Source organism: Aspergillus heteromorphus (assembly GCF_003184545.1).
Source record: "Aspergillus heteromorphus CBS 117.55 chromosome Unknown BO70scaffold_14, whole genome shotgun sequence".
NCBI classification, from domain to species: Eukaryota; Fungi; Ascomycota; class Eurotiomycetes; order Eurotiales; family Aspergillaceae; genus Aspergillus; species Aspergillus heteromorphus.
This window is the reverse complement of record NW_020290419.1, coordinates 67223-79389: the sequence shown is the minus strand read 5'-3', so window position 1 is coordinate 79389 and position 12167 is coordinate 67223. Positions and strand designations below refer to the sequence as shown.

General features: G+C 51.8%; 4 protein-coding genes across 4 annotated transcripts; 3 read left to right on the top strand and 1 right to left on the bottom strand.

The window, feature by feature from the left end:
- Positions 1 to 537: 537 nt before the first annotated feature.
- Positions 538 to 1792, top strand: BO70DRAFT_379957 (uncharacterized protein; the record flags this gene model as incomplete). The annotated part of the gene is made up of 1 exon (XM_025545386.1): positions 538 to 1792. The coding sequence occupies one exon, from the start codon at positions 538 to 540 to the stop codon at positions 1492 to 1494; it is 957 nt and encodes a 318-aa protein (XP_025398802.1). The 3' UTR covers positions 1495 to 1792.
- A 704-nt stretch (positions 1793 to 2496) lies between these two features.
- Positions 2497 to 5807, top strand: BO70DRAFT_337246 (acyl-CoA dehydrogenase mitochondrial precursor). Its single transcript, XM_025541145.1, has 4 exons — positions 2497 to 3537; positions 3906 to 4060; positions 4196 to 5044; positions 5145 to 5807. The coding sequence occupies exons 1-4, from the start codon at positions 2728 to 2730 to the stop codon at positions 5509 to 5511; spliced, it is 2181 nt and encodes a 726-aa protein (XP_025398801.1). The 5' UTR covers positions 2497 to 2727; the 3' UTR covers positions 5512 to 5807.
- Positions 5808 to 7241: 1434 nt separating this feature from the next.
- On the bottom strand, positions 7242 to 8753 carry BO70DRAFT_371423 (WD repeat protein; the record flags this gene model as incomplete). The annotated part of the gene is made up of 6 exons (XM_025544800.1): positions 7242 to 7394; positions 7445 to 7571; positions 7644 to 7981; positions 8030 to 8096; positions 8161 to 8260; positions 8447 to 8753. The coding sequence occupies 6 exons, from the start codon at positions 8751 to 8753 to the stop codon at positions 7242 to 7244; spliced, it is 1092 nt and encodes a 363-aa protein (XP_025398800.1).
- Positions 8754 to 10609: 1856 nt separating this feature from the next.
- Positions 10610 to 11605, top strand: BO70DRAFT_353070 (GPI anchored serine-threonine rich family protein; the record flags this gene model as incomplete). Its single annotated transcript, XM_025541818.1, has 5 exons — positions 10610 to 10664; positions 10729 to 10807; positions 10882 to 11013; positions 11080 to 11396; positions 11460 to 11605. 5 exons carry the CDS (start codon positions 10610 to 10612, stop codon positions 11603 to 11605), a joined length of 729 nt encoding a protein of 242 aa, XP_025398799.1.
- Between the last annotated feature and the right edge of the window lie 562 nt (positions 11606 to 12167).

Here is a 12167-nt window from a genome sequence, read left to right as displayed (position 1 = left end):
AGATACATGACATGACATGAGATAGCTAGTCACCCTTTCATATTACGCAGGCATTGGCTCAACATAGAAATCCTCCCCCCCCTCACCTCCCTTCTGTGACGTGAACAATTGAGGTTTGATGAAAACTCGGTGTTGTTCACTGAAAAAGTATGTCAACTTAGGTGTCCCGTGTCTCATCATATGACGGATACCTCAACGAACCGTCTCCCGATCGTAGCAATGGAAGACGACGCTTATCGTCCTCAACCAACTAGAGTATAACCTAGAACTCGACAGTACGGAGTGTAGCAACAACAAACACCCACAGTCACATGATCGCATTACGTGATTGAGTCACGTGTCGGGTTCTCCCAGCTTGCCCGATGGCCGCAATGGCCCGCCGTAGCGGACACCGGACGGACCACGCGGTGGATCAGGAGCTTTCGCCTCCTCCCCCCCCCCACCCTTTCTTTCCCTCCACGACTCGCCCACGGCGACTTCAACGCTTGAGGCGGTTCATTTCAATGCAAGGGGCAGGCACCTGCCTGCTGAAAAACCATGTCTAATATAATCTCTTCCACGTTCGCCCCCAGCCTTTCCCGCCGGGACACAAAGTCCAGCATTAGCTATGACAATGCGGCGGGGCCTATCCCACCCCCATTAACGAGTGGCAGCGGCTCCTTTGGGCCGCAGAGTGCGGCGGCAATTTACCAACACATCCATGATATGGCGGCAAAACGGATCTCGACGCTGGGATACCTGCGCAAGACCCACGAGAGTCAGATATACTGGTTCAACACGGTGCATTTTTCCTGCAATGACCTCGGTCGGCTGCCGTATTTTGAACCGCGCAAGTTGGCCCGTCGTGCAATCAACTTCCTCCTTCTCGGCCTCTCTCTCCCCCCGATCCTGGATGTCAGCACCACCCCGGTCGAATACCTCCGAGCACTTAACACCCTGTTGAACGAATTCGAGGCCTTCCAACAGGTACACCCCCCGGACGGGACGTCGTCTTCGACGCTCACCAGGGCACGCATACCACAAATGTTCAAACGAGCCGCGCATGCTGGGACGAAAGCGAGGAGAGCTAGTTCGGCCACCGAGATCGGCTTGCCCATGCAGTCCAGTGATCCCTCCGACTTAAAGGCCATGGCGGGGAACTCTGCTGGCGCTGCGACCATCTCCTTCCCACACACAGAGGCCTCGGAACTCCTTCCGGGCGAGGAATATTCTTATCTCCTGACGCCCCTGTTACCATTCGAGCCCGACTATTTTAAAACCTTCATCACGCTGTGCGACGTCCTAATAGATTGTTACACACGCCTTGTATCGCTGGTCTTTACCCCTTCGCTGTGCACGGTGGCTCTGGGGGAGATGTTTTCTAAGGCAGATGCTAAGATCAGAAAGATTATGGTGGCGGGGATCATACGCGAGTTCGAAGATGCGAGTCGCTATTATGCGAAAAATGAAATCGCTGGGGTCAGCCGCGTGGTCCTTGGCGGCCTCATGGGCTGAATGAACATATCGACGGTGGTCTTGGCTTAGGATTAGGTGGTACGTGCTTGGCCTAGGAGTCGTGTCTGCAGTATAAATTTCGCCGCTTGCCGCACCAGCCTTGTAAGCCCAACGCCGAGGATCCTATGAGGACCCAGCACGTGATCGGCCACGTGCTCTGGCTACATAAGGTAGTCATGTTGCTATTATTGTGTATTACCCCGCCACTATTGCTCTGTAGTCAATCTTCCCCAGACTTGGTTATTTTAATGTATTTTTAATGAATTAGACTGATTTCTTTTGTCAATATTCATCTGGCATCACCACAGTAAAGGTGTACGCAAGCAAACGGGCCTTTGGTGTTGAAGCATTCCATAAGAGTGAGGTATATAAATACCGTGATGCTTATTTTCTGATTTCTTCACGTTGCGTGGTTTCTGATTACGTGACCTGAACACATGACTGTTGTATTATTTACTGCCCCGGAGGAAGGCAGGGGTCGGTCTTTCCTCAATAATATTGACCGCCTTCGGGCACCATGCCCTCCTTTTCTGCATACTCACTCACCTCTTAGTTCATCGCAATAATATCTATCGCCTTTCCCTGCATTATAGTCCTCTGCATTATAACCTTATCGCAAGCCATTACGGGTTAGCGGATTCGCAGTACCAGCTCGGCTGGGATCAGAACACGATTTTGACTCTGATCCCAGCCGAACTGTATACCCCTACCCCGGCGGCCCGCCTGGCCGTCGGTACGGAGCAGTGCGGAGTACTCCGTAGTGGTAGTAACTAAAACTTATTGACCTGATGTAGCCGGCCCACTAGTTACGGCCCTCTCGTCTTGACTCGAGCGACGAGGCTTTCCCCTGCTATATATATATATATATATAAGTACACACATCGCCCCGAAACATGGGGGTTCCCCCAGACCCCTCGCCACTACCTACGTACTAGGCGTGAATTACGTAGCACGCAAGTAGATGATTACTACGACGAGCAAACGGTAACAAATCGGCACGTGACGCTGGTGCCTACAATATCAACATCAAAACGCTTCACCCTGGCTCGGCGCAGTCCAGATTGGAAGGGACCCTCTCCATCTTGTCTGATAACCCTCCCCTCTCCACTTTCCTCCGTGTGATTGATCCCGTAGCGGGTTGGTTGATTGCCGAGCCAAGGGCGCTTAACATCATCATCCAGCTCTCTCATTGACGAACCGAACCGACTCACAGTACTAGTCCCATCGCTAAAAATGGCACGGTTCCAGATCGTCTCGGATCTGCATTTAGAAAAGCCCAAGGCATACGACTTGTTCGAGATCCCCGCAAAAGCACCCTACCTAGCACTGCTCGGCGATATCGGCAACGTCACGGACGATGGGTTCCTCCCGTTCATCGAAGCCCAGCTGCGAAAGTTCCAGATTGTCTTCCTCGTGCTGGGAAACCACGAACCCTTCCATTCCAGCTGGTTGGACGTGAGAGACAAACTGGGCAAGTTCTCTCACGATATTAGCCTCAGACAAGCCCAGCCCCAGCCCGGATCCCCGAACAACAAACTCGGGGAATTCGTCCTTCTCGACCAGACTCGCTACCAGCTGACGCCAGACGTGACCGTCCTCGGATGCACCCTGCACTCCCAGGTCAGCGAGGCGCCGGAGGAACGCGAACAGGTCAGTTTCGGGATAAACGACTTCTACTACATCCAGGACTGGACGGTGGAGGGACACTGTGCAGCCCATGAAGCCGACCGGGCCTGGCTCAACGACCAAGTCACCGAAATCGCCAGGACCGATCCGCACCACAAGATCGTGATCTTCACGCACCACAGTCCGACCGTTGCACCTCCTGCGGTAGATCCCGCGCACGTCAACAGTCTGATCTCGTCCGGGTTCGCGACCGATCTTGTGGGCGAACCGTGTTGGGACAAACCGCAGGTGCGGCTGTGGGCATTCGGACATACGCACTACAACTGCGATTTTACGGAGAGTAGGACGGGGAAGCGCATCGTGGCAAACCAACGAGGGTACTATTTCGCTCAGGCGAGCGCCTTCGACCCGGAAAAGGTGGTGTATGTCTGATGTCTGCCCATGCAGGACTCTGACAAAAGGCATGTGAAAGGCGCACTGGAAACGGACTTCATCCGGAAAGAATCATTAATCGTAATAGATAGGCGTTGTTGGGATCGGTAGCATAGAGAAATTATTGCCCCTGGCACGAGGGAATGTTCAAGTCATACTCCCTCCTCAGTCCTCCGAAAATCAAGAAATGAAGAGTTCGAATTAAGGTGGCGTGCGGAGAGAAGAAGACGCTGGCTGATCGACGATCGCCTCGGCCGCGTTTAACCGAGGCTTATCCCGTCCCCCGTGATTCCGCCCGTTTCCCCAGCTTGATTGCTCTCCCCTTCTCTCCTCCCCACCTTCATCTTCCCTAGTCTTTGGGTTTTGCCTTCATTCCCTTCGATTCTGACGCTTTTGTTCCCCCAACCCCCATAATGGCATCCATCACCCGCGCGTTGCGGCCCTTGTCGCGCTCTGCCCGCCTGATCGCAAGACCACAAGCACTGCACAGAGTAGCAGCAGCCCCGAGGTGAGAGATCCAACCGAGGCCTGGCTTCGTTGACAACCTGGATAATACATCCTAGCCGGTGTCCCCCAACCGCAATATCCAGAAAGCAACAGCAGTAGTAAAGAAACCCAGCTAACGAATGCCCTCTCCTCACAGCATTCATGCGTTCTCCACCACGTCCCGCCGGCGGGACGTCGACCTCTCCGGGCTGACGCCCACCCCGATCACCTTCCTCTCAGAGACAGAGTCCCTGATGTCCGAGTCGGTATCGAAGTTCGCGACGGAACAGATCGCGCCCAAAGTGCGGGACATGGATGAGGCGGAGACGATGGACCCGACGGTGGTGGAGCAGCTATTCGAGCAAGGGCTGATGAGCATCGAGATCCCGGAGGATTTCGGCGGGGCGGGGATGAACTTCACCGCGGCGATCGTGGCGATCGAGGAGCTGGCGCGCGTGGACCCCAGCGTCAGTGTTCTCGTCGACGTGCATAATACCCTGGTCAACACGGCGATCATGAAGTACGGCGACGGGCAGCTGAAGCGCACGTGGCTGCCCAAGCTGGCCACAGGCACGGTCGGCTCGTTCTGTCTATCGGAGCCGGCGTCCGGGTCAGATGCGTTTGCTTTGCAGACCAAGGCGGAGAAGACTGGCGATGGATACAAGATCAATGGGTCGAAGATGTGGATCACTAACTCCATGGAGGCCGGCGTGTTCATTGTCTTTGCCAACTTGGACCCCAGTAAGGGGTATCGGGGTATCACGGCGTTTATTGTTGAGAAGGATACCCCCGGTCTTTCTATCGCGAAGAAGGAGAAGAAGCTGGGCATCCGTGCCAGCAGCACCTGCGTGCTCAACTTCGACGACGTGCTGATCCCTAAGGGTAACTTGCTGGGCGAAGAAGGTCAAGGATACAAGTACGCCATCAGCGTCCTCAATGAGGGCCGAATCGGTATCGCTGCTCAAATGACCGGTCTGGCATTGGGAGCTTGGGAGAACGCTGCTCAGTAAGAACAACCCCCTGTCTCAAAAACAACCCCAATCAACCCCCATCCCCCAATCCGCCATCATAATCCCTCACCAAATCCTCACTAACCAACCAACCAGCTACGTCTGGAACGACCGCCGGCAATTCGGCCAACTAATCGGCGAGTTCCAAGGCATGCAGCACCAGCTGGCGCAAGCCTACACGGAGATCGCAGCCGCGCGCGCGCTGGTCTACAACGCGGCGCGCAAGAAGGAAGCCGGGCAGGATTTCGTGCAGGACGCCGCGATGGCGAAGCTGTATGCGTCGCAGGTGGCCGGCCGGGTGTCCGGGTCGGCCGTGGAATGGATGGGCGGCATGGGTTTCGTGCGCGAGGGCATCGCCGAGAAGATGTTCCGCGATAGCAAGATCGGGGCCATCTACGAGGGAACCAGTAACATCCAGCTGCAGACTATTGCGAAGTTGTTGCAGAAGCAGTACACGAGGTAAAGGGATATCTAACGTGTGGTTCTTTCATATACAGTTTTCAGTAAATTTATTCCCACCCACCATCCCGAATCTACACACCCCAATACAAGGGCTTTTCTCTGCAGTAAGTCGCTTTACTACAGCGGCTTTACTCTCTCTGTATACCTGTCCGGTTGTTTTCTACGTGGCTGGTCCGAGGCGCCTTCGGGCATCGAAAGGCCGTGAGTGATATTCTACAAGCGCTAGGGAGTATACTATACACATCATAAGACGATCTGCCGTATGGCGGGCACCTTCCGGACAACCGCGTGACGCGTGCCCCTCGACGTCTGCCTGCATGCCTGCATATACCGCCACCCCGAATCATAGTCCGATATGATATAATCGGTTCACTGGCTTCATGGCCGGAATAATGGTTGTTTAACCAGACTTAGCGTTCCTCCAGGAATCAAACCACTTCATGGTCTCTCTCCTCCATCACAGAGATATTAGGAAATAGAAGGGACTTTTAGACTGGAAATAAAAATTATTGACACCTACTATATATATAGTAGAACCTTTATGAAGGAAACCCGCCCTGATGCATGTCCTAGGGCAAGTACACTACTGCGAGTCGCCGAACAGTTAGACCGCCCGAGATTCAGGAGGAAGTTATAGTATCCTTTCACTGTTTAATGTCATCCACTGCTTCTGCTTGATAAAGACCTTCGGATCTACTTGAATCTCCTGAAATCTCAGACAAATCGGAGACTCAGATGTGCTAGTAACGAAGAACTTCAAGAGGCCTACTACCGGATGATCCTTCTGTAACAGCAACTTGATTAATCGCTGTGACCTTGCGAATAAGTCTAGATAAAAGATCCCAGGATATATGATATTATCTTATATATTAGAACTCCAGATCCTTGAAGACAATCCGCATCATGGCGCGCCCTCCAGTGGCAAGGGATCGAGAATATTCTCAATATATACCGGCCAGTCATCAATCCACGGCAATACAAGCAGAGCAAGTTCCTGAAGGGACAGTTGGTCGGTCCTACATGGCACGGCGATCCGACCGTCGCCCACGGCCAAACTGCTGGGTGTGTTGTTCGACCGGGAGCTACAGTGGAAGGAACATACATGTATATCTACAACAGGTCATCAAACGCGCAACCAAAACAATCATTGCCATGAGCGGATTACGACATCTAGACCCGTAGTTACAACCCCGTCTCATGACCCCCTTAGAGAACTGAGTCACGTGCAAAGTCCTCACACTCGGTTGGTACTTTTATTACCAGGGGGTCTCCGGGGCTACCTTCTCTATGCTAGAGAGCGCCATCTGCTGATCCCGGGCGTGGATCCGACGGGGCCCGCAGGGGTCCTCCAGCGGCTTGAAATCAGCCTAAAACATGAGGGCTGTTAGGTGCTGCTAACTGGTGTACGCGAGTGAGCGAGCTCTTTGGTGTTAAAAGTTTCCATCCTTCACAATTGCGAGGTGATGCCGGATGCGCGTGTTTTGTTGTTTTCTGATTAGGTGACCTCTGATGACAGACATGTGGCTATACTGTATTTACTACCCCGGCGGCCTGCCTGGCCATCGGACCAACCGACCGATTACCTTCCGCCACTCCATGCGTGGATGAATAATAAACAATAATAATCGATCAATCTCCCTGTATGGAGTATACTGAGATATTTCCCCGCTGCTGGCCAATTATATTGTGGTAAAAATGTATGACATCGTACCTCATTTGGATTAAAATTAATCAGTAAGGCTTATATCTTCCTTTTTCTTTATCCTTCTTATCCTTTCGCGGCACCTTGACATCACCCTTACTCTGGGGATCAGCCTGGCCCGTTCCCTCAGGCTTCCAAGCACGAACGAACCCATCTTCACCGCAGGTGAATACAGTATGGGACTGATTACTGTCAGCGATCATCGCTGATCCTAGATTGTGAAAGAACATACCTGCCCATCCAGATATACCGAGCGCACAACCTCCTCACCATGGGCGCCTGGTAGACGCCACAGATTCTCCTGGTCAAATCTCCATGTTGGGGTGGAGATAAGCGGCACCAAGTCCAGACGGGTTTCCCTATATCAATTAGCCCAGAAGATTAATGATCATCCCATCAGCGGCGGGAGAAGCAGAGACTGCGTCACATACAATTTATTACCCCCGGCAATATACGACCCCTGGTTACTGATAAAAAGCTGTGTAATGTATTCACAGCCAAGAGGTTGCCTTAAGTCACCGAATTGCACCGGGTCAGGCCCCTGCGTCTGTTCATCCGGATTGGTCACCGGGTAGATCGAGAAGTTTTCATCGTGACTTAAGGCGTAAATAGTCTCCTGGTCTAGAAACCCCGCATGATGCACAGAGCCGTGGTTAACTACCTGCATAAGTGCATCGTCTTCATCAGTAATTAATGTATTATAGATATTGACCAGGCCGTCTGTGCTCCCTGAAAGAACAATGTTTTTATGGATTGGGTGATATTGAAGCTATAGTCTGATTAGTGGGTAGCTTCTCAGGCTCCAAGAGCACCTTACCTCGGTGACATCGTCACTGTGGCTCTCGATATATTGAAGACGGGTTTGACCCGGTGATCGGATATCCCTATTATTAGTTAGCAGCCGGTAAAACTAGGCGTTTCAGTATAGACGTTAGGAAACTAACGCACCAGAATGCGACAGTAGCCTGGTACGAAGTTAGCTCAGTCCCAGCCACAATACTGTTGGTTTCCGGACAGCAAGCAATAGATAGCACCGGGGCTTGCTGTGCTGTTACCAGGATAATGTTAGTAAATAATCACTAAGAAAAACCAGTAATGTGCACATATACAAAGAGTAGGGTTTATTATAACTGGCAACCGGGACATGGTAAGAAGCAAGGAAAGCCATGTCTTGAATACGGGCTACCAGATAGTAATTTATTTTTGGGGGGGGGGGGGGGAGGGATCAGCTTACAGGTCTCTAATTCTAGAACAGCGGAGCTCTTGCCGCCGCGCAGGTCCCATAATTTTACCTTGCCATCTCTTCCCGCGGTAGATAACAGCTGCTGGCCTGCGTCATATGTCTTTAATAGGGTAACGCCCTCGTGGATGTTTGTGGCAGCTACAGAAGCATGGTTGAGGGTGTTTGAGTCAAACACGCGGAGAGAATCATCTGATGAGATGGCGGCGAATAATGCTGGGGACGACGGGGTGATAGAATAGATATAGTGGCCCCTGGCGAGTGAGAGGGAAGAGGAAGCGGTGGGGCTGAGTGTATGCATGGCTTAAATAGACAAAGGAATAGAATCGAATCGATGTAGTGACCCCCAGCGAGTGAGAGGGAAGTGAGTGTATGCATGACTCAGACAAAGGAATCGGTTGACAGGATCGATCCCAGGCGCCCTCACCGCCAGCCTAATTAGATAGCCCACGTGACCTAGTGATGAAATACAGTTGTCCGACTTAGGGTTGCTGGTGGCAAGTACCAAATCTACTCCGTACATGGTCGGCATACTGCCCGCAAGCCGAGTGAGAGGTTGCCATGGAACTGAATCCAGACTCCCGCATTGGCAATAGTAGAGGCACAGAAACGACGTGCCTGTTACTGGTGCTTCGGAGGGTAAAGAAGTGAAGAAGTCGCGGTGGTGCTGCACGTGGGCTCTTCATCTAACCCGCCTCTCATACTCTCGGCTAATAATAGCTTGACCTGATATTATTCCGGCTTTGGCGCGTCACTGTTTCTGATACTCCGTATACCTGTCTGGTTGGGTATTGGTATACGCGTCGACCGATTTCCATGCTCTAGATCCCCAGGCCAAGCTATAACGGAAGGCTAAAAAGTAATAGTTGACTTTTATGGCGCCGCCGCGATATGACCTGTCGAATGACTGCTCTGGCTGGAGCCTGGGACATAGATAGGTGGTGTGGTGTAACTAGATAATATGTACGATAGAGCTACTCCGTACTATCTAAGCCTCGGTCTGTTTCCTAAGGAACAACCGTGACAGTTAAGTGGCGTTGCTCGATTTGATAAGGCTAGTTAGTGGGTTCGGTGCTGACCTGGCTCACCGTTTGGTATCACACCACAGGAGAGAACACGCGTGGGGGATAAATTTCCGCCTTCACGAAACGGTCTTGCCTTATTTATCGAATGACTGCCGTCTGTTGTATTGGTCGGCCTTCTGCTCGCCTCCGACAGTCTGAATCGTGGGTCTGTGCTGGCTGGGATTTTAATCTGGACGGCCAACAGGTTGCCGGGTCAAGATCACTAGTCATCGGCACTATTAAGCCCATATATGTACTCCGTATCTTGTGCTGTAGTAGCTTGCAGTGGCGGCTCGACGCGTCTGCGAATTGGAGTCTGTAATACGGAGTACGGAGTAGTACACCGAGAAACCTTTGGTTCGTAATCTTACGGTACGGACCACTGTAAGTATCCTATATTAAAACCAAACCAGGGCAGCAGGAGTCTGTCTCTCCCTGGGAGGAAGGGAGATCGAACGTCAGAACACCGGAGAAAGGAGCACCCTCGTTTCTCTGTGTACCAGAACGAGGAGCCTCATCTCGTTCTCGCTCAATGTCTACGGGTACGGAGTCCCATTGTAACCCTGCAGGCGCTCCCAAGGTCCGCCACTAGACGCGTCTTATACAGGATCGGAGCGCCTGGAGCCTCCTGCGGAAGGGGAAGAGCACAGAAGAGCACAGGATTAAAGGTTGCAGGAGGCGGGCAGGACAGATCAGCTGCAGCCCCCTCGCATGACACCGAACCCTGGGCTCGCTTTCACTGCAGCCAACGAGCCTGAAATAGATACTTTTTACCTTTCATCACTCTCCTACAGGAGGAGCTAGGAGAATTGAGCAAGATGGAAGGGATCAAAACGCGACCCAAACAGGCAGACGTCAACCGCGATGGACCCTTGCTATGAGGTGTCTCGTTGCGGTGTATGTCCAACCGGTGCGATTATAAAGTCTCTCAAGCCAGCCCCGTCTATCATCGCCCCAGATATCTTCCAGTCAGTGAATATCTGATAATTTAAACCACGTTCGCCGTGCTCTTGCCTCTGTTAGCTGCTTCAGGATCTTTGAATCTCATCTTCCTTCTCGTGATACCCTCGCTTGTTGAGCTTAGACAATCAAAATGCGTTTCCTTAATATCATTATCTCCATTGTGGCCTTTGCTGCTTCGGCTCTAGGTACGAATCTTGACGGCTCGATGTCAATGCCTTCTTCTAGTTAGTGCTAACGTTCTTCCCTCAGCCCTCACCATTACCCAGCCCCGGAGCAATGATCAGGTGGACCTTAGCAAGCCTTACACCGTCAAGTGGACCACTGTCGGGTGAGTATCCATAACCATGTCTTGTACACGGTCACACGGAGCTATTCATGGAGCTGACTGTGCCCTCGCACCAGGTCCGACCCAACCGAGTTCACTCTCATGCTGGTCAACATGAACAGCCAGCCTAATGTCAGCAAGAACATCGCCAATGTGAAGACCTCGGCGAACCAATACACCATTGACAAAGTCACGGGGATCCCGGTTGCGTATGCTTTCTGCGACTCCTCCATCGGCTATAACGTCGGGATCCGATTCTAACCATGTGCATATAGTTTCGGCTACCAATTCAATGGCATCTCCAACACCACGATGAACACCGGAATCCTGAGCCAGTCCCCGCAGTTCAATGTGACTGAGGTTGGCAAGGTCGAGACAAGTAAGGATAATTCTATTTTATCATCATCATCATCATCATCATCATCATCATCATCATCATCATCATCAATAATGCCATCACCATCACTGTCACCATCATCATCACCATCATCATCCATTGTCACAAAGACAAGAACTACTTCCCGCCCCTGTATCAACCACCACACATCTTCACTATCATCTAGCACCATTCCCTCCAGCTCCAGAGCACCGGGTGAGTATCCAAAAGATTTGAAACAAACAATCATCTAACCAAGTCATCTTCCCCCACCCACAGCCTCTTCCAGTACTACCAGCGCCACCCAGACCGCAGCTGCCGCCACCTCCTCGTCCGCCGGATCTCCCTCGATCCCGCTTTCGATTTCCGGCCCCATTGCCGTTGTCGGCGCGCTCGCGATACGCTCCCTCGCCGGATTCCTGTAAACGTGAATCAACAACAGGTGCGGTACCTCGGAAGTGAGTGAAACGACCCGGACTGCGAAACGATACGATCAAAAAGGCGAGGGCCCGAATCAAAACCAACCTCTCCGACAAGACCGATTCCCGCGCGTCGTCTGTCTGACGACCCCAAACTTAGCATATAGCACACGCAGGTAACATCAGCTGGCTGGGTATGTATGCCAGCGGTGGATTGAGCTATATTTGCTACTATCATCCCCCTTTTCACTTCCCTTTCCCTTTCTCTTTCCCCTAACTATAACCTACACTCCTACATATTCACACCCCCCCCCCCCCCCTCCCCCAATCCCCAATTAGCCCCCATCCTATCATCCCCCGATTTCCTTCTCCATTGTGTATGTTTTTTTTTTCTCAGTCATTACCTTTACACGAGTGATATGATGTGGTACGTACATTATTGTGTTTTCCCTTAATTTTTTTTATTGTCTACGACATAGTGCTAGTTTTGATATATGTATGGATTTCATGGCCCGCTATCCAGTTTAAAAGTATCTAAATACTTGAGTAATCCGGAATAGAAAGAACT